Source organism: Galleria mellonella, unplaced genomic scaffold (assembly GCF_026898425.1).
Source record: "Galleria mellonella isolate WM207_F2 unplaced genomic scaffold, CSIRO_AGI_GalMel_v1 utg117, whole genome shotgun sequence".
NCBI lineage: Eukaryota > Metazoa > Arthropoda > Insecta > Lepidoptera > Pyralidae > Galleria > Galleria mellonella.
In genome coordinates this window covers 6808106-6830741 of record NW_026441980.1, presented here as the reverse complement: position 1 = coordinate 6830741, position 22636 = coordinate 6808106, and the positions used below count along the sequence as shown (strand labels likewise).

Genomic DNA, 22636 nt, shown 5'->3' with positions numbered 1-22636 from the left:
CGGGATATGTTCACTGACTGGAATAAAAAATAACCTTTGCCCTTTTCCGTCACGTATAGTACGTGTATACCAAATTTCATAGTAATTAGATAAGCCGTTAAGACAGTAAGAAAGAACAAACAAACTTACAATGACAATGGTATTGAATAATGCAAGTACGTATTACCTTCTCTTTACCTTTTTTGGTAAAACTAGATCGATAAATAGTCGTAAAATCTTCAACAATAAAACGTTATTGTAAAAAACTGTGTATTCTCGAACGCCATTTAGTATATATAGTCTTATATATAAATCTGTTCCAATAGATTCAAACAAGATTGATTGCATTACCAATTTCCCCAAGCAATATTTTAATGTATAATTATGAATAGAACCAAAGTGACTTTCTAAAAAATATACAACAATACATGCATTCAAAATATTACCTTATACATTTTCACAAGTTTCTCCCTATCTATGTTAGAAATTTGCAACTCCAGTTTTCGAAGGCATCCTGTTAATACCGTGACACTGACATGAAATTTAATAGGTATTTCGAATTTGCAACGAGACACAAAACTGGAATTTCGTTTCTCATCTCTAAAACCTATCAAACTTTATATTGCAAAAACCACTATTAATTTTAATGGTTTGTTTGTCAACTGAATTTTGCCTCCACGTGACATATATATAATAAAAGGATTGAGTTTTTCCATTTCGATGTTATTTTTACTACAAAGAAAAATTCACACACGCATATTTTTTTTTTATGGATTACGATGGAATTTGTAATCCTGCGCCTTCGCTGCGCTGCGCATACACTAGTGCGGCACCAGTGATGAATGGCAGGTAAAGATGAAAGCAAGTAAGTCAACCCATTGTAAGTACTTCAAGAATTAACCTCAATGGTTTCCAAAGGGAACCGCGTGGAGATCGACCTGATAGGCTATATTACAGGCAATGGCGATGTTAGACCTCATTACTAACAATCCTCCCCCGGTATATTTTCACAAAGAGTTTATTACACAACGATAAATGTATATATCTAACATGTACGAATGTATAGGAATAAATAAAAAAGGCAATTTTTGTAATAGAATATTATATTTCAAAATTAACACCAGATATATAACATATCCAATGAAGTAACATTAAATGATCAAACCATATAACATTATCAAATTGATATATTACTAAAATTAGACAAAAAAAGTCTATTTAAATTAGCTCATTATACTAATTTTATTTTCTATCTTAATAATATAACAAAGTTGTAACGTGGGAGATATTTAAGAAAAAAATATATGAGTGGCCTTAATAAGACCAATAGAGGACACGACAATAATTTATTAGACTTTTGTCTATATGTACATGTCTCTTTGTCCATCTGTATATTTGTCCTGACATTACCCAAAAACTACTGCTTGGTGCAATGATTGGAAGCAGTTTTCAAAGTTATATTTCTGAAGATTTAGGTTAATATTTGGTATATGTTTTATTTTGATACGCCATTTAGAAATTATTTGCTTCATTGGTGTTCCTACTTCTGAAATCATGCGTACGAAGTAGCGAACATTAAGTTGATATTGAATAAAATTAGAACGTTTCTTTCTTTAAAATATTGATAATATATAAATCAAATAACAACAAACGATCTAATTAATCATATAAATTATGGCTTTACAAATGTCCCACAAAACAGAGGGATTTTGTCAAATAATATATAATAGGCTACAGGATGATTGACATTAAAGATGTATTCCGGCACTGGGTTTGATGTAGCTGAGTACGTAGAAACGCCAACAACTGAAATATTGTTTTTAATATGAGTTATATAACAAATAATTATGATTAAGTATCATATAATCATAAGAAATAGTCAGACGACTAGAACTTAAAATTACTTATTGCAACATAGCATTAATTTATATGAAAAATTAGAAGTTACACTCTTTAAGTATATTTCTAACGGAGCTTATGTACAGATTATGATATAACATATAACAATTTCCTAAAATAGATCACATAACTTCGCCACGAAAAATAATTCAAACAAATACTACAAATTATTGTTATAATTTAGCGATGCAAAGCTGAAATAGCTTCTCTTAGTAAATTGTAAATTACTTTTAAAAATCCGTAATACATTTCTTAAAAATGAATACTATAACTAATAATAAAGGAACTAAATACAATTTTGAATTATTAAATTGTTTATGAAAATATTATTGTCAAATTATGTTATTTATTCGAGATTATATTGTATATATAAAAGTTTTTTTTTATATATATATAAATCTTCACCTTATTTTATAAATGTCCCAATAAATAATATTAAATTTTCTAATTTTATTAAAAATATAAAAGGATGATCAGCGTCGAATACGTATTCAGGAACTGAAGGATTTGGAATACTTCTAGTCGATACTACAACCACTGTAAATGAGGAAAGTTAATAGAGTTACAAATTACCGTAAGCGTTGAAATTTATAGATTTTAATGGAAATTACTCAAATACTTCATTGCATAATAATAAAACTTAATCCACTGCATGGTCGTAATCCTAATTTATCACATATATTTATGTTTAATATTTTTATTTCAATGACTGTCTTTAATCAAAAAGAAACAGTCGTTAATTAAAGAATTAGGTAATTTTATTTGTATAATAATATTTTTTATGTCCGTACCATTAGCAGCTGCTGCTTCAGATCCTTCTTCGTTAACTATTATCGTAGCTTTTTGAGTACCATCCGAAACGTACAAAGGTTCATTTGATTTTATAATTCCACTCAAACCAGAAGTATCAGCATTGAAAATTTTTGTTATATCAGTCTTAAAAAAATATATATAACATCGATTTATATATTTATCAAAGATATAAAAAAATACGTACTGTGAACATTATAGATTTCTATTTTTATTTAATTAAATAGTTTATTATTACCTTCGGCAGAATATCAGTCAAATCAATTGTTGTTGATATGTCCATGGCTGGTAACAAAACTGTAACTGTTTCTAAGCTTAAACTATTAATAGCTTTATTAAATACATTCGGATCCTGTAGTTTCTCCAATAAGGCTGATAAACCTTCAACATCATTAGGTAGAATACCTATAAATCTTACCACATCGTCTACATATGGCAATTCAATAATCTAAAAGTAAAGTATTAATTTTTATACATGTATATTCTTTATTATTGTATACTTGTAGATTACATAGATAAGCAATTTTTTTTTATACCACTGAGGTGGCAAACAAGCATACGGCCCACCTGATGGTAAGCGGTTACCGTAGCCTATGAACGCCTGCAATACCAGAGGTATTACGCGCGCGTTGCCGACCCTGAAGAAACCTCTTAAATAATGTGCTCAATTATAAATAATGTGATCAAGGGTAGACTTATCTCTAAAAGAGATTTCTTCCAGCCAACCCATTACAGTGTGAAAGCATGTAAATTTATTATTACATGTTTTTCTTCTGTATTTTCAGAAAAGAAATACATATAAAATCAGCTTGGTGCAGATCATTGTCAAAGTCACTGTTATAATATAAAAGAAAATAAAAATTGCGTAACTTGTTCTTTGGTATTATATTTCATTATTTAAATTAAATAAAAAACACAATTCTTGTTTTATTTACACAAAAAAAAAATACCTTTGCGTCTAAATCCGTACTTTCTGCATAATTGAATTTGTCCTTTACTTTCATTGTTTTAACTTGTATGATATCATCTTTGGTTATAGAAAAATCTTGATCCTTAGTATTTTTAGGATCGAATTGTGTTTTCCATGTACCCTTAAAATATAAATATTGTAAGTACAGTTGCGTTATCTGAACATTAATAAAAATTTACGAATTATATTAGACTTTTAAAAATATTTACCTTGAAATAGATAGCATTGGCTAAAATTAAACGTGTTAAAGATGTAATCGTATCTGGAGAAATAAGATCGGTGATACGATTATTTGTTTGTTCAGCGGCCTGTAATGATTAAAAGACAATAAAATATTAGTATAAAATTTGTACAATGCGCTATAATTACAAGCAATAGACTAGTTTGATCGTAATTCTATCAAATATTATTTTCTAATATAAATAGTCACTAAAATTATATACGTTTAAAGTAATTACCCAATCATTAATAGTTGTAGCTGCTTTATCAGGATTGTTCACGTCTATATTTTCTGCTTCAGCATTAAATACATTCTTTGTATCCTTTATAAAATTATCAGTCAGTGGAAAATTTTCATTAACAAATACATTAGCACCCAAATTCAATGTATTGTTTTGTTGCACTTCCAACTTACTTATAACTTTTGGAAATACACATCTTATCTGTGTAAATAAGCATATATAATTTAAATTTTCGTTTACGTTTTAATTTTAAGACAGTAACTGTTATTAGTATCATGCTCAAAAGATAATTACGTTTAGAAATTTTATTAGATTTTTTTTAATTAACATTAAAGCAATCTGAAAATTTTAACTGTAACAGCTCCAATATTTAAATTTAACTCGAGGTAGTGTATTATATTAAACTGAATGAAATATTATTAGTTTCTTTTATGTTATTATACTTATAAAGTACCTGATCCTTTTATATTATTTTATATTTTAAATATTATTATTTTGAAGATTAAGAACTTTAAGTAACTCCTCAAGTGATGGGCCGGAAGCATATAAAGCTAATTCAGCAAGAGGTGTCAAGACAGAAAATGCAGACATAATTATGCTAACATCTGGATTGCTCTTAGCCACTTCCTGCAATTTATAATGTTATTGTTTTACTACCGATATAAGAAAACAATAAAAATAAAAATATGACATTAATAAAACTACTAACATAAAAGAATTTCCCTGTGAATTCAGTATTTCCTAGTTCAAAATTATTCAATTCACCATCGATATTATTGCATGAACTTGTATCAGGAGTTGTAGGTGTAGATGTTGCTTCTACTAAAATCATTATGAATACAAACTTACATAATACAATTAGATACACAATATTAATTTTACGTCATTTGTGCAGCGAATATTTGTATTTTATTTTTTTATGCAATTTAGAATGGCAAATAAGCTGACGACCAACCTGATAGAAAGTGGTAACCGTCGCCTATAGATTTTTCATTAAATAAAAAAATAAATAATTATTTTTTAAAATGACAATTTTTATTTAACTATTGTACATTAAAAAGTGACAAATAATATACTTAGATATTAATCCCCTTATTTATAAAAACTAAAAACTTCTACAAATGTACTTTAAATACTACACTCACCAGCTCACGCTCACCACTCACTTTGTATGGAAGTTGTTTACTTAGACACCTGTTACAATTGTGTTTGCATGGCTGTGCATTTTATATAGAAGGGTGACATTTAAAATTACAGAATACAGAGGCATAATAACTTAATTCTCAGGAATTGCAGCATATTAAGTATATCATAAGTAACACAGTACACTTTGTTATGGTTATGATACTGTTCATGTCTACAGATGACGGTTACTACATTCCATCAGGTGGGCCGTTAGTTTGTTTGTCATTCTATATAAGTTGCACAAAAACTGTTGGATATATTTTGACGAAATTGACACTTTCGTCAAAATCTGTTCAAAAGTTTTTATTTAATATGAGGAACAGTAAACAAAGAAAACAAAGTAAACATTTCAAAGCACTTCATTATTAATAGTACATAAATCATTCGGCTTCATTAATCAATATTATACATACATAAACCTATACGTTCTTACTCACGTATACATTGATCAGCAGGCACACAAACTCCATCTGTATTTCTGTACGTATTATTGATGCACCGACATTGTGGTTTGCAGGGTACTACAATGCCTATTTTACCAATATTTGGACATGTGGAGTTGTTTATATAATCCGAACAGTTCTGTCCGGGACAAACTGGGGGGCAAGACTGATATTCTTCATTTGGCCCTTCACAGGGAAATGGAGCTACAAATGTATTTGAATTTTAAATTATAAATTATATATATAATATGATATAACTAATCAAAATAACAAATTTATATGATATTAAGATTATTGTGTATAATAATTTGCCTATATTGGAAAGAAAATTATTAGTGTATTGGATACAAGAAAATAATAGTTGGTATAATTAATTAATACATACGGCAATTATATGTTGCAATACATTTTCCAGTAAATCTATCTCTATGGCTGTTGAAACCGCATAAACATCTTGGTCTTTTACATTCTTTAGAACCACTACAAGTTAAAGGTTCGTTTCTAGAAAGAGGACAATACTCAGCATCGCATTGCATTGGGGGGCATTTAGTAAAAAATTCATCTTCAGGGCATTCTGAAATAAAAAATATTTATTCATTTATATATACTTTATTGTACACACTAATAAAATACATTCTCTTCCAGCAAACCCACAGTAGAAAAAACACGTCAATATCAACGGATGTTTTTACATAGAATACCTAAATTGTTTAATGTTGTATGAGGCTATAGATTAAGTTTATCATATATTTAACGAAAATATAACATCTTAGTTTGCATAAATGAAATAACTATCTCGTGTTTTCTATTCGAAATTGCTGTATGATTCCCGGCAAAACGACGATCCCTTCCTTTCCCGTGGGTGCCCTAAGAGCTAAATAATAAATAAATAATGGTCAAGGCATAGGCAGCGGTACCTGTCTTAAAAGTCACCAAAGCTTAATTATTGTTGCAAAATGGTTGATATGATGATATAAGATAAACTTTAATAATATAATAACACAGAAATTGCATCAAAATCATTTCCGAAATTTGAGTTTTAAATCAAAATTAGAACGACTACAGTAGGTGGTTTTTCTTGTGGAACAAAGTCTATTTGTTATTTTGCAACTTACCAGTACATTGCCCTCTGTCCACGCAATAACCAGAAGAGTTTCTGTAATATCCTTCATCGCAACGGCAATGTGGTTGGCATGGTACCCTGACAAGAATCTTTATATCGGAATACGTTGAATTGTGTAAATAATCTAAACAATTCTCGCCAGGACATGTCGAAGGACAATCATAATAAGTTTCATTGCCACCGAGACAAGGAAAAGGTGCTAAAAAATTTAAGAGGTATATTAAGTCATTTTCCACTTCTTAGATCAAAGTTAATAAGAGGTATAATTTATTCAGACATCTTAATAAACGAGCTTTTATTATGCAGATCGAATGTGCACTAAATATTATTAATAACATTAATAGTATATTTTTTAGTATAAAAATCTTCGTATCAAGAAAATCTTTAAAACCAATTTTATTATTCGCTTCAACATTCAAAAGATTTTATCCACTCTTTTTATCACACAAAATATGATGATTTTTATAATCATAAGAAGTATTTGACATTAAAATATAAAAATATTGTATTGTATAAATTATAATCTTAATTCATTTAAAATTGGAATCCTTAATAACTTAAAATTATTTTGTTTAAGGGTTTATCAAAAGTAAAAAAAAAAATCATTGGTACGTACGACAGTCGGTATTAGAAATACATCTTCCAGTTTTCCTATCTCGACGTTTTCCATATTCACAAACACATTTTGGCTGACCACATATTTTAGGTGTTGGACAATAAGAAGTGTAATTATTCGACGTTGGGCAATATTCAGAGTTGCAACCGACTGGAGGACATTTTGAAGCAACTTCTCCCGCAGGACAACCTGGACATTTTTTTAAATACACACTCATATATGCACCTATACATAACTACATACTATACATATGCATCTTATGTGAAACTATTTTAAAGAAATAATCCTGATATGTAGTCACGATAATCTCTTTTCGACCTCTTTTAGTTTAACCATTTAAGCGTCTCGAACAAGACCCTCTCGCGCATCACGTGTTTCGATCTGCGCTATTCCGAGTACCTCTCGCCACTTATAAATATTATTTATATTTTTTTATTTTTATTATACCTTCACGCCTATTGTATTTATAGAGCTTAGTATATATTTATTGTATGCTTATTCGAATTTAGTGCGTGGGCCGGTTCCGCGCAAAATCCGCGCATTAATTGGTTAAATACTGTAAATCTTATAAGGAGATACTGGAACTATAATCATTTCAGATATGTATACAAAATGAATTCTTAAATGTCTTACCAGGATCGCATTGATCTAATGGAACACAAGTCCCATTTTGAGCTCTTAAATAACCTTTACGACAAATACATCCACCCAAACATTTAATTGGATCTATGCAGAGAGTTAGTTCTGTTAGTTGAGAACAATTTTTCTTATCACATCCACCATTTACACAACTTGTGTAAACTTCATCTTTTCCGCAAATAGGTGCTGAAATTGTAAATATATGTATAATATAAATCATAATTTACTCGAAGTAAAGAAATATTTCGAAAATTTATTTATTATACTTAGTCGAATGCTTATTTATCAAAGTAATAAAATCGCAAATTAGACAGGCATCTAGAAGTTATAAATCAAGAAAATCTATTTATTCCCCCAATTACACTCAAATAATATTTTTCAGAAACTGAAAATTATGGAAAACTAAATGAAAAATATTAGTTTAGGGACATAATGTGGATTACCCAGATCTAAACTAATTAGAAAAGTTATCTTCTTGAACTGGGCCGACTATGAATCGAGCCTACATTTACACGAAATAAAAAACTAAGTACGGAGATAATTATGCAACAAGTTACACAAATATATAAATATACAAATCTTATAAGGATCTGTTATTGAAATTACAGTCATTTCAGATATCTATTTATATACAATGAATATTTGAATATCTTACCAGGTTCGCATTGATCTAACGGAACACAAGTTCCATTTTGAGCTCTCAAGTAACCTTTACGACAAGTACATCCACCCAAACATTTAATTGGATCTATGCAGAGAGTTGGTTTTGATAGTTGAGAACAATTTTTCTTATCACATCCACCATTTACACAACTTGTGTAAACTTCATCTTTTCCGCAAATAGGTGCTGGAAGTGTAAACAAATGTATAATATAAATCATAATTTATTCCATGTAATAAATAAATACTCTGATACTAATAACTACTTGTTTGTTGTTTGTTGAAAATTTTAATGCTTATTTACAAAACTAATAGAAGCCCAAATTAGGCAGGCATCTACAATTCAGAAATCAATAAAATCTATATATTTCCTAATCTAAAACTCTAATATTATTTATCAGATAGCGGAAGCTATGGGAAACTAAATAATAAATGTAATTTTAGGCGTACAACATAGATTACCAAGATCTGAGCCAACTAAAAAAATTTTCTTCTTTAACGAGCCAACTATGAATCGAACCCGCGTTTACACAAAATAAGAAGTCAAATATTGCACTACAGAGAGGTTTTGTGTAAAAAGATGGTTCATAAATTTTTTTACCCAATTATATAGTTGTATTATAAATTTATTCAAATTTAAGGTTAATAATCAATTTAAACTTCATTATTATGTGACTTATACTCACTGCAATTTTCTGGAAGTACACATTTTCCAGTATTACTATCAACAACGTAACCAGGCAAACAGTCACAAGCATTTTCGTAGCATATCTGTATGCACATGATAGGATCTGTACTATTATAATTGGCACAAGTTTCCCTACAGTTGCCGCAACCGGGCCTGGCATTTGGGTCACCGCCACATGAAGCTGTTCAAAAAAAAATATTTTTTAATAACTGTAAACTATAACTTTACTAACAACTACCTATGACAGGAATATTTTAAAATTGGAAAAGATAATATTCTCTAGTTTCTGAATTCCGAAATCGGAATTTTTATTATTCTAAACAAAATCCGATAATCTTCCAAATAAATAAAGTGGCCGAAAATAACTTATGAATCTTTAACCAAATGTTTTATCTATGATACCTATAGCATGCCTATACTTTATAGTGTTATTAGTTGTCAAATAGTTTTCCTCGTGGCAACCACTTGCCCTTGTCTTACTCAACACGCGCGAACGAGCATGCAGCTCACCTGATTGTAAGTGACTACCGCCGCCCATGATAACCCACAACACTAAAGGTATTGCAGGTGTGCTGCTGGCCTTTTAAAAAGGAATAATTGTCTCTTGGTGATTTATTATGAGCAATTTTAACAAGTATGTTATATTTGTAATAATGTGTAAAACTAAATAAAGTTATGAGCATAGATAAACTGTTATGATGAATAAAAAATCTTACGACAGTCTTCAGAAGGTATACAAACACCGTCATTATTTCTGTAGTATCCACCTTCACAAACACAGGCGGGTTTTGTTGTACATGACAGTGAAATGTCTGAATGATTAGGACAAGATTCGATTGGAAAACCAACTTGGGAACATTTCTTAGGACTGCAAGGATTTGGACAGTCAACATATACTTCATGCTCTTTACATGGTTCCTCTGCAAACAAATGATAAAATATGTTCTAGAACTATTCAAATATTTAGATAACTATATGTAACCATATTACAAAATATAGTACATATATCTTAGATTGATTCTGAATACATTATTCTAAGTCTGGTTGACATATGGAAACCACATATACTGTTAGATAGTCACTATTGCCATAAGTTTATAATTGTAAAATTAACTTTAAAAAAGCAACAATTTAGTTTTTTGGCCGTTTTTTTTAGCTAAAATTGCGTTCCAAAAAGTAGATCTACCGTAGATTAGAAAAAAAATTACTAATCGAAAATGTTAATAATTAACTTTATTCGAATAAAAAATGTCCTTATTCTAATGAAATAAATTTCATATAAACTAATTACCAATACATTATAATATGAATAGGAAGAAAACTAATATATAAATAAGAGAAATAATATTTTGTAAATTTCTTATCCTATGACATCAATAGTCATCATAAAGTTATTTATGTCCATAAATTAAGTAAGTACAATAAGTTTTATCATAAGAAGTGAAAGAAATTTAACATCAGAATTCGATTATATTTCGTAGTTTAAAATCCTACGCTTTTTTCCTAATATGTGGTATCACAGAAAATAGAAATTCGATTAAATTAAATAAACAATTAATAGATACTTATTTGATTGTGAATATAGTTAAATACTTTTAAAAGTTGAAATTGAATTATTCCAATTTTATAACGTTGTAATAGTACCTTTACAGTCTTCAATAGGTATACAGTTGTTGTCACCATCACGAGCATAGGCTTCTTCACAATAACATTTTCGGTTACATTGAATATTCTTTATAGGGCAGTTCGTTTGGTTCTGTTGTTGTAATGTTGCACAAACATTGTCACATACTCCCCCGCAAGTGAAATATTCATGTGTTCGATTACACATCACTATATTAATTTTAAAAATAAATTAAAATATTAGACTTCTATTTATAAACGAAGCTCATTCGTTTTTCATTAATTTACTTACACATAACAAGAGAGTTTAGAAACATGAATAAATACTTAGTGTATTTCAATAGAACTTGAAAAGTGAAGTTTATTTATACATACTTTATTGTACACACTAATAGTACATACAAATATTCCAAAGGTAAACAAATATGCAAAGGTGAACTTAACTCTAGAAAAGTTCTCTTTCAGCAAACTTCTTTTTCAAACAAAAACCACTAAACAAACTTAAGTTTACACAAAACTAACATAAAGTTTAATCATATATATATATATATATATATATATATATATATATATATATATATATATATATATATATATATATATATATATATATATATATATAGTCTTAAAAATATTTAGGAATTACAGATAGGCATGGAAAGAGAATTCCACAATCTAACAGCATGAAGTAGTATTGAAATTAATACAGAAACACTCCCTAGATGAAATTACTTACAAATCGAATTATTCAATAGAGAAACAACTTGTCATGTCTTTTGTTCAAGTCAAATATTCATTCGTTTACATTTTCATTTAAGTTCTATTGAGACACACTATTGCGTGTCATTGTATGTCGAAACGTTTAACAATATTCATTTTTATAATGCTCCGAAACAAGTCAAAATACGAAAATAATTATATGATAGCTACAAAACTGAAAACTTATATCCCTGTTTATCTAACATGCCTACGCATTTCTATTATAGAAATATTGAGAGTATTTTCGCAGTATATTTTTATATGACATGTGATCTAGCAGTTCAATGAAGGTATTACTCCCACTCCCATAAAGTTAAAGAAAAACATTGAATTGATTCAGAATATTTGATATATTAGTAGATATATTTGCAAGCAAAATAACCTATTGTGATACTATAAACCCTAATATATTCATAACTGTTGACTTTATACTTGATTTCAAAACTCGAAAATTTTTTAAGCCATCAACAATCTAGTAGTTGTTTTTTTAATTATGAAATATTTTTAATATTAATAAAAAATATCTACAATAATCACTGTCATGTAATAATTTTTGAAATATTCTATATTAATTCACAATTATATAGGTAATAAACGGCCAAGTATTTAAACATAAAAAAAATGTTTAACTCTCTAATACTTACTACATTCCTCCTCCGTGATACATTCTCCTATGATATTTCTGTAGTATCCACGTTTGCAACGGCAGCTACCTTTACAATTGCTTTCATTTTCTAACGGACAGTGATATATTTTACCAATACTGTCGCAAGTCTGTGGAGAACAATCTGGACATTTAACATATTCCTCGTTAGCTCCTTTACACTGATTCTGCGCTGAAATCAAAAGAAAAATTCAATGTAATTTAAGTAATATAATTGATTGTAAACAATTATAAGAAGGGCAATAAGAAATAATTTCTTGATTTATCAACGATACCTGTTGTTGTTGAATTAGAAAATATTTAAAATTAAACATTTTTTTATTTTTATTTATTCATTAAAAATAATTATAACATTATAACAGCAAAAGCCAAATCAATGTTATAAATCTAGTGTGCTAACATACTAAGTTATAATAATTGTATTTAACCCGACTCTAGATATTTCTGAGTCGCTTCTAAAATCTTTGGCAGGCTGCTACTAAATATATTTTAACATCTGGGCTTAATAGCTTTATATTATTTACAATATTTTGTATAGAAAAAGAAAATGAATATTCGATTTTATTAATGTCTTATGGATATATTATCTATAACGATTTGTACAAATACTGACTGAATATTCCGTGTGGTCCCGGCATAGAATAAGCCATCCCTTTCTTTCCCGTGGGTGTCGTAAGAAGTAATTAAGGTTGGGCGAGAGATAGGCAGTGTATGTGGCAGTGCAAAATTGTGGTTAAAATTAAACTTTTATCATAACTAATGCTAGCATGAATACTGCTGTGTGAATACAGGAAAAGATGACTTGTTCTATGCCAGGACGGCATAGAACAAGTCATCTCTTCCTGTCTCGTGGGTATCGTAAGAAGCGAAATTAATGGTCGAGAAATGGGCAGTAACTTCCCTCTTAAAACATCTCCAAACCCTAACTGCAGTTGTCAATCCGCCTGCCAAGCGTGGCAACTACTGGAAAAACCCCCGTAGGGGGAGGCTTATATTCAGCAGTGGACAGTTAAAGACTGATATGATGATGATGACTTAATGTACACGCATACCATATTTTTTTCTTTTTTTATATACAACTTAGAATAGCAAACAAGCTAACAGCCCACCTGATGGAAAGTGGTACCCGTCGCCTATAGACATGAGCAGTACCATGGACATAACAGTGTATACTGTTCCCTCCATGCGTTGCCATTCCTGAGAACTCAGATGTTATTCCTCTGTACCCTGTAAATTCACGCCATAAATACGCCCACCCTTCAAACCGAAACACAGCCATGCAAACACAACTGCTTCACGGTACAAACATGAATGGTACAGTGGTACCCAAGCACTCGACTTTTGTACAAAGTCTCCCTCTGGTAAATATATAAAACTGTAATGTTACCTATACTTTTATACTTTGAAAGCAATAAAAACTTCTTATCATTATAAATGTGAAGCGAGTTTGTTTGTTTGTTCGTTCGTTCATTAAGCGCCTTCACTGTCCAACCAATGTTGACAAAATTTGGCATGAAATAGAACATAGACTATTTGCTAGAGTATTCAAATCAATATATCCAGGTTACATAGACAAAGTTGCCGGTAAAAACTAGTATTCCGATAAATTAGTACAGGATACGCTTATAATATTACACAGTTATGAAAGTTTTAACTTACGGCATTCATCCCTGGGGACACAGATACCCTTATCATTTCTAGCGAAGTTATCTGCACACCGGCAGCCAGGTTTACAGTCAGGATCGCCCACTTGCGGGGGAGCTTTACACCTAATTAGGCGATCGTCAACGTCACACCTCCGGGGTGGGCAAGGGGCCGGGCACGGGTCGTATTCTTCGTTTGGATTTGTGCATACAGCTATAATTTATTTTTCTCTTTTATTTTTGTACCAGAAAGGTAAAGAAAATTTATTTTTTTATTTTCAATTATAATTTTATTCTGATGCGTATCTTAATATGGAAAAAAACCCATATCACGATATTTGATCACGCCAATACATTTAACACATTTTGAAACACAGTATTTAAACAATTACATTATTTAACTTCAAAAATAGTATGGTTTTATCTTGTTTAAAAAATGAACTCGGTAAATTGCGGTAAAGGGCATTACAAAATTTTTCATGTCAACTATCTGTTATAAAATTACAAAATAAAATTAACCTTAAAAAGGTAACAAATAAACAAACTTTACGTTCTATAACCTAATAACAAGTATTATATTAAATAATTAAGTGACCCGACAAATGTTGACCTGTTTAAATTCCATTTTTTTTTTTCCATAAATACCTTAATGCATTGTTTCCCAACCATTTCTATTCGCGACCCACGAAAAACCCAAAAAGTTAAGTAAAAAGGCTTGCGACCCCGTCACTACAAAATTATAATAATATTTTAATTAATACTTTATTTATAATATTGTAATTAAAAGGTCCACTGTGTCATTTCCAATATAAATAATATTAATTAAGTACCAAAAATTTATTGTACTACTTAATTTACTTGTGAATATCGAAAATTGCTAAGTTTTGCTAAACATTGGTGCTTGATCATTAACGAAAAAGGACAATCCAGCTATCGGATCGACTCGGCTATGTTCAATGTAAATATTTTGTTGTTTTTTAATGTAAATGTTCAAATATTTTATGAACAACTACAAATGAATAATTTTAGCTATTAGGAGAAGCATATAGTGAATGAAATTGGTAGTAACTACACACTAACAATATTTTCTTTATACAGGTTGAAATTTAAATTAAGGATAACATCGTAGGGCCATTGTTATACCTGTTCGTTTGGGAAATTTTCCTTTTTTTTTCACACGTCAATAAATATGAAATGTTACATAATAGATTTATGAAGCTGATTATTACGATTATTATACTTAAAAGAGACTCGAGTTTCAAGTTTCAATTAGAAACTTTCATTAATTACTTACGACAATTCTCCCATTCGACACAGTTTCCTTTGTCATCTCTGAAGAAACCAGGCTTACATCTACATGCTGGTGGTGGGCACTCAGGGTTGCCTACTTGTGGGGGCGGCATACAATCGATTAATCGATCATCGATACCGCAAGTTCTAAATGGACACTTAGGAGGACATATCTCGTATACCTCATTAGGTTTAGTACATTTACCTAAAAAGAAAAAAATAATTTCGTATAAGTCAATTTACGCGACTCCAAAATAGATCGCAATTCTCTGATGCGACATCTATATATTGAATAATTAGCATAATATACATATATACAACATGTCACTAATCAATTGTATACTGTAATTATATAAATTACCACCTTTGATCCCGGCATAAAATAGGCTACCCCTTTCTTTCCCGTGGGTGTCATAAAAGGCAACTAAGGGAACTTAATGTTAGAAAGGGTGAGTAGCAGCTTCCCTCTTAAAATATCACTTAAATTCTAACTGCGGTTGCCAGTTCGCCTGCCAAGCGTAGCAACTACTGGCAAAACTCTTTATGGGGAAGACTGATATGATATAAACTATATATGTTCAATCGCGCGTGTTAGATATTTATTTTAAATTATATTAATTTTTTTATACTTGAATTTTTTATTCAAGTATCATGACAATAAATATTTATAAAACTAATTTAAATTATTTTAATTTAAATTAATTTAATATTTTTTTTAAATTAGTAAGTAATGAAATTGTAAGAACACGTGGTCTCGCTGACTTGTTCACTCGAATTCGGCCTATAGGTAGATATAAAAGATTGTTATTTGGGTGGGGGACACTTCTTGTCCAACCGTTGAACAGAGCGGAGCTCCCTGACGTATCAAGAGTGAATAAGTATAGTGAACCACGTGATCGTTATATAAAATATATCACATTTATTGTTGATGGATGTCCTAAAGAAGCTATAATTAAATAAGTACCAATGGATGAACAGAAGTTGGGTATTTATGTTATATTATTTGTTAAATAAAATAAGTAAATATATGATTAAATAGTATGATATCTAAAATAAATGAACTGTGAGAACTTGTGCTTCATTTCTATTTATTACCAAGAGGCTTACAACCTTTATATTGCTAAAGAATATATCATATATATGTATATATATATATATATATATACATATATATATATATTAAATATTATAAATAATAAATTGCCTTCTTTTTTAAGACGCGGATGGATCAATTAAACTACAAGAGTACAGCTCAAAAAGTTATAAGATTATAGTTATGGAATAAGAGTTATAATTTTATAATGGCCATATTACTGAAATAATAAAACATTACACGTGTTTTCCTTATTGACTGTTCACTGGTAACAATCAGCAAGGAAAAACGACAAGTGGAGTTTCCTAAGGCATTTCAAACTTCTTGTGAATATTGAAACGCACTTTTCTATCAATTTATTATTTCAATTGCTTTGAGGTATTGTTTGTCAAAGTTCATACATGCAATCCATATATAGGAATGGAGGTACTCGTATATTATACATGCTGAGTATATTGAAAAAGTTTGGTAATTTAATTGAATATTGTTATGGAAACGTGCAAATGTTTATGCCTTTACATAGATTATAAAAAACAAAATTTAACAAATGTATAAGAAAATGTGTATGTTTATACTTATAATTCAACAGTGGAGCTTCCCAAAATAACAAGTGTAAGTACATTATAATATAAAATCAATTATATAATATGAGATCATTGTTTGGATTATTAGGTTAGCATAACCTTGAAGTAATTTTTTTATCTTACAACTATTAAATTATTGAATACTAGCCTTTTTCTTCACCCACGTGAGTATATAAAGTGTCCTATGAGCTAAGTTAGAATATAAACCACCTATGTTTCAAATTTCATTTAAATCTGTTCAATATTTTTTGCGTGAAAGAGTAATAAACAACTATCCATCGTTACAAACTTTCGCATTTATTATATTATAATAACATGTAATAGGACTTAAATTCGTTCTGAATGCTTCTCTTATGTTATTAACTATACCTGTGACTTTATTCGTATAATGTAGACATTAATTAAATAAAAAAAAAATAAAGAATTAATCTATCTATCTAATTGGACGAGAAAAAAAACAACCTATGTTCTATTCCAATACCAAAAACTATAGAAAATCTGAACTCATTAGTTGACATTAGCATTCTTTTAAGAAAGAAAAGAGGAGAAAAACGTCATACGCCCCCTTAAGGAGACTTCTGGATAAAGTCAAAACAGTTCGCGTTATATATGTATAATAGATATCGGATTAAAAAATGGATATGTTTTAAAAATAACAAAAGAGATGAAACAAATATTTCGGTGATTACAACACCGTTAACAAATTAATCTGAATGAAGGCGGTAAACTCGTCTCTGTCATATTCAATTCAAATTACTCTTATATTTATACAAAATATGAAGGAGTATTGATTTTATATTACCTATAGCTGTAACAGTTGACAATTGCTTTTAACTGCCCCATTAAAGTTTATAGTATTATGAATATATTTTCTTTGCTTTCGTTGTACAATAACCTAGTTACTTTATGTTATGTTATGAAAAAATCTACTTCAGATTTAACAAATGCTGTGTAATATGTTTCTTTTTACAATTAAAATCTTTAATAATTCATTAAATACGAGTATTACCTTCATTGTTTGTATTATTACAATTAGAGTACGTGGAGTTTGATGAAGCAGATGATAAACTACTAGATTGACTGCTCGAAGAGGAAGTTGATGTAGATGAACCACTGGATGAAGATGATCTGGATGATGATGAAGATGATGATGATGATACACTCGCGGACGAACTGCTGAACTTCTTTGTTTCTGTGAAATACTTTTTTTGAATATTTATACATATTTATTTTATAGACATACATATTTATTTTGATAATAAATATGATCAAACAAACAAATATGGTCACGATTATAATTCTTAATGAGACAATCGGAGGCATTTATTGACCGTTTCCAATATAGTGAACGTAACACTCAATATGCCTGCAAATCGCTAAACATATTATAAATACACTACTAAATTATTAGTCACAGATTAACGATTTATAGTTTCAGTGTTAAATCTATTCGTATTTATAACGTGTTTTCATTCATGCTTGCAATCTGTAAAGTAAAATGCAACGCCAGCAAAAATACTTTATGGGTTCACCCGTACAACGAAATTAAATTGCTATACACAGTAAGCACCTTATACTCCCTATAAATATAAATTTACTGGAATCGAAGTACTAATTGGTGGTATTACTTTCTATAAGATGCAGTTCTATGCAGCACCTTGCAAGCTGTAGGTAATTGCTAGTAATCGTTTACTCCATAGTTAAACTATTTTGTTTAACAATTAGTACGTTATTATATTATTACAAACCATACAGTTCTAATTCATACCTGTCGCCGACACTGTAAATATCACATTAGCCACTAAGGCTGCAAACAAAACTAACTTCAACATATTCACAAACAAACGCTCTCTGGCTATGCATCAAGGACTTTACCGCTTTTATAGTCATCAGTCACGTCGTGCACTTGTTTAAACAATTCACAATGACTATTAAAACAATATAAATTTCCCCTTAATAGTTATTGTGTATAACTTTTTTTTTTAATAATTATCATTAAAAAATACTCGTACATTACCGTGCGTCACGATTGATACTTGTATCATGCGAATTAAATTGATTGTAACGTATTAGCACAAAACCTGTTTATGTAAACATAATTAACATAACAATGACATGAGGACAACATCGTTTAATATGTTGTGCGAGTCAATTTTTAATTAACAAATTGAACAGTTATTTAACTTTTTCTATTTAGTAACGTACGATTTTTACATTTATGACAATTATTACATTTTTGTAATATATGAAATAATTGTATTAGTCATCATGGTCATATCAGCCGTTTGCTGTTCATTGCTGAACATAAACCTCCTTTAAAAGGAGGGTTTGGCTCGTTGTCACGCTTGGAAAACGGATTATCAACTTATCAAGGTTTTGGTGATGTTTTAAGAACGACGCTGTTGCTCATATTTCGGCCATTAAGTTCTTTTACCTCTTACGGCACCCACGAGAAAAGAAGGGATGCCCTATTTTATCTTGGGACTACAGGGCAAATTGTATTTCTTTTTATACCACTAAGATGGCAAACAAGCATACAGCCCACCGGGTGGTAAGCAGTTACCGTAGCCTATGAACGGCTGCAATACTAAGAATATTACGCACGTGTTGCCGACCCTGAAGAATCCTCTTTACTTATTGTATTAGTAATGTGGAGTAATTATGTTATCGTATGATGTGACTTTGACATAAAATCACCGAAACATAGACATACTGACCTGGCCATCATAACACGAATTAGGTGTTTAATAATCAACAGAGTATTTGCTTTTTTCCACGTGACCACGGCTAGTTGAACCTAATCCAAACATCAGACAGAAATCCCTACTTAATTTATCTACCATTACCTGACATTAAATATTTATATAGTAATATATTATTTAAATATATATTAATTAAACTCTTGAATTAATGAATTAATGAGAATACTTTATTTGCATTAAACAATATAACGGTACAATTGTATAAGTACAGTAAACGGTCTTATTGCTGAGAGCAATCTTTTCGAGACAAACTTAGGGTAATGGACTAACTGTTGAACAAGTAGGTATAATAGTGCTCTGAACATAATATTAAACTATTCAGTTTTATTTAGGTTACTATTAAGCAGAACTAACTAAAAAGCTAATATACGTAAATGTTATTACTATAAATTTAATGTAACTCTTCAAGTTTAATAATCATCTTGCACTGAGGGCAATAATGTTATATGCACACCTCATAAATATCATTTATTGTATTGATCATGGTATAAATTATGTAGACGACGTTATATATAAAGCGAGGTTAATTGACGTGTAATTGCGAATTGAATTGATATTTATGTTGACGCGGTCATTTCAGCTTAATATTTAATTGAGGTCCAGATTTATTATTAAAATAATATTGTAAATAATATAAAAATTCTAGTACAAAACAAGCTAGGTAAATAACTACAATTATAAATCTTAACACAAACAGGAATAGTTTTTATTCTTTTTTTTTTCAATTTCGATATTCATATATTATTGCTGTTTGAGGAAAAATAATATCATCATCCAAATATCAATTATTTACAAATAATCATAATATTATATATTACATTAATATTATTCCGCCATTTTGTAAAATGATAAGATCTCAAAAAATATTTCTGCTTCACTAGACCGTTTACAAAATACTTTGTAAATTTGATTCATTGATTGTATTTTTTACAGAACCGAAAACCAAAGTCAATATAAATGTTATTGTTCATTTAAATCGATTTGTTTATATAATAAAGTATGAAAATTATTTTACACGTTTTAATTTTCGTGTGTTGTATATAAATTTAAGCTGTCGATAACAAAGTATTTTGTCATAAAAAAGAGCACGATTTAATAACACGAAATCATAAAAATATATTTAATACTATTTCCGATTTCAGTAATAAAAATAATAAGTTATTACTTTTTAAGAATACTTATATGTCCTTTTTGCACATGTGTTTACAGTGTGATAGTTTTTATCATATGCATCATATAATTAAGCTAATAATGGCAACTATGCTTAATACAGGCATGTGGTTCCAGCATATTATGGGCCACATGTCTTTCTTTTCCCGTGGATGTCGTATGAGACAACTAAGTGAACTTAACAGTAAAGGAATGGGCAGCATCATTTTTCTCAAAACATTATCAAATCCTAATTGCAGTTGTCAATCCACCTGTCATGTGTGGCAACTCCTGGTAAAAACCCCCTTATGGGGGAAAGCCTACCTATGTTCTTTATATCTTTTAAGTTACATATCAGTCATCATTTTAAAAAACCTAATTGTTGAATAAAATACTCTTCTACAATTTTCAGTACTTCTTTTAACGTCTTTTCTTACTTATAACTTGTAAATACTACATCTTTAACTTTCTGCTATGAATTATATTAGATATCTAAACTATAAATACTTTTCTTCTTAACGATTATCATTTCTACCTACTGATAACTATTTGTCAATCTAGTAAACACCAAATATTTATCATTAAACAATAAATGAAGAATTCCTCTGTATACTAAGTTCGAAGCCTTGTGGAAAGGAATTTAAAATGCAAGAGATTCTTATGCATATCGAATTCAAAATACAACATAATTTAATTACTATATTTTCTAATAATATTTATGAACACTAGACCTCTAAACTGTCTACATGCCGAGGACTGTGTTGGCCATTTTGGTAATCGCCTAATTGTTAAATAGAAGGCGCTTATACATTTTATGTTCCGATCCTTTTAAATTTAATCATTTTTGTTCCCGATTATATTACATCTCTGAAATTTCTAACACTGGCCGAGAATTACATTCGTTCCAAAAACTACTTTATTAAACCTAAAATAATCATTTCTGAAAGACAAAGAGTCTAAACAATTACCAGCTAAATGGGATATCCAAAACAAACTGGCAATATTCATAGTGAAAAACCACCATCACATCATAGGCCGTATTAACTAAACTAGTCATGGCACTACTCATGTGTTACCTGTAGTGATAAACAAATTTTTCTAAGAAATTGCTCTGAAGCTAGGTATATTCTATTATTCTAAATATGATAACATTTGGTGACAAGTCTATGTATTGTAATTATTCAACACATTATTTCGGACAATAAAATACTAAATTGAAATATCAAATTATGATTATTTATTGTTAATATAAATATATGTATGTTAACAAAATAAAAATATTTGCAATAACTTTTTAATGCCAGTTGTATTTTTTAACTACACAATATTATTCAAAATACTTGTACTTTTTTCAATGTCTTCATTAAAATGGTTTTTATTATTTATACACGCGATCAATTTCGAAACTTCATCATCAGCTTACTAATGTAATAAAATTGTAACTATGTAAATTGTAGATATCTCCATGAAAAATATTTAAGAAATATTAATGTGAGAGGTCGTAATAAGACCAACTGAAAAATAAAAACATTTTGAGTTTGTTATCTGTCTATCTTTATATTTATTTATTTATTTAATAAGGTTCACCTACAACTT

General features: G+C 29.3%; 1 protein-coding gene across 1 annotated transcript in view; it reads right to left on the bottom strand.

Annotated features, from left to right (window-relative positions):
- LOC113519295 (uncharacterized) overlaps positions 1-19001 on the bottom strand; it is a 40046-nt gene extending 21045 nt beyond the window's left edge. The window contains exons 1-21 of the mRNA XM_052897497.1: positions 18898-19001; positions 18139-18321; positions 15457-15657; positions 14179-14376; positions 12500-12691; positions 11118-11306; positions 10190-10393; positions 9472-9654; positions 8781-8972; positions 8120-8311; positions 7487-7675; positions 6863-7069; positions 6133-6321; positions 5742-5951; positions 4829-4941; positions 4612-4746; positions 4117-4320; positions 3868-3966; positions 3639-3815; positions 2927-3136; positions 2670-2814 (exon numbers count right to left, since the gene is read on the bottom strand). Coding sequence (XP_052753457.1) covers positions 2670-2814; positions 2927-3136; positions 3639-3815; positions 3868-3966; positions 4117-4320; positions 4612-4746; positions 4829-4941; positions 5742-5951; positions 6133-6321; positions 6863-7069; positions 7487-7675; positions 8120-8311; positions 8781-8972; positions 9472-9654; positions 10190-10393; positions 11118-11306; positions 12500-12691; positions 14179-14376; positions 15457-15657; positions 18139-18321; positions 18898-18961 — 3676 coding nt within the window. The 5' untranslated portion in view covers positions 18962-19001. The remainder of the gene's footprint in view (positions 1-2669; positions 2815-2926; positions 3137-3638; positions 3816-3867; positions 3967-4116; positions 4321-4611; positions 4747-4828; positions 4942-5741; positions 5952-6132; positions 6322-6862; positions 7070-7486; positions 7676-8119; positions 8312-8780; positions 8973-9471; positions 9655-10189; positions 10394-11117; positions 11307-12499; positions 12692-14178; positions 14377-15456; positions 15658-18138; positions 18322-18897) is intronic.
- Positions 19002-22636: the final 3635 nt, after the last annotated feature.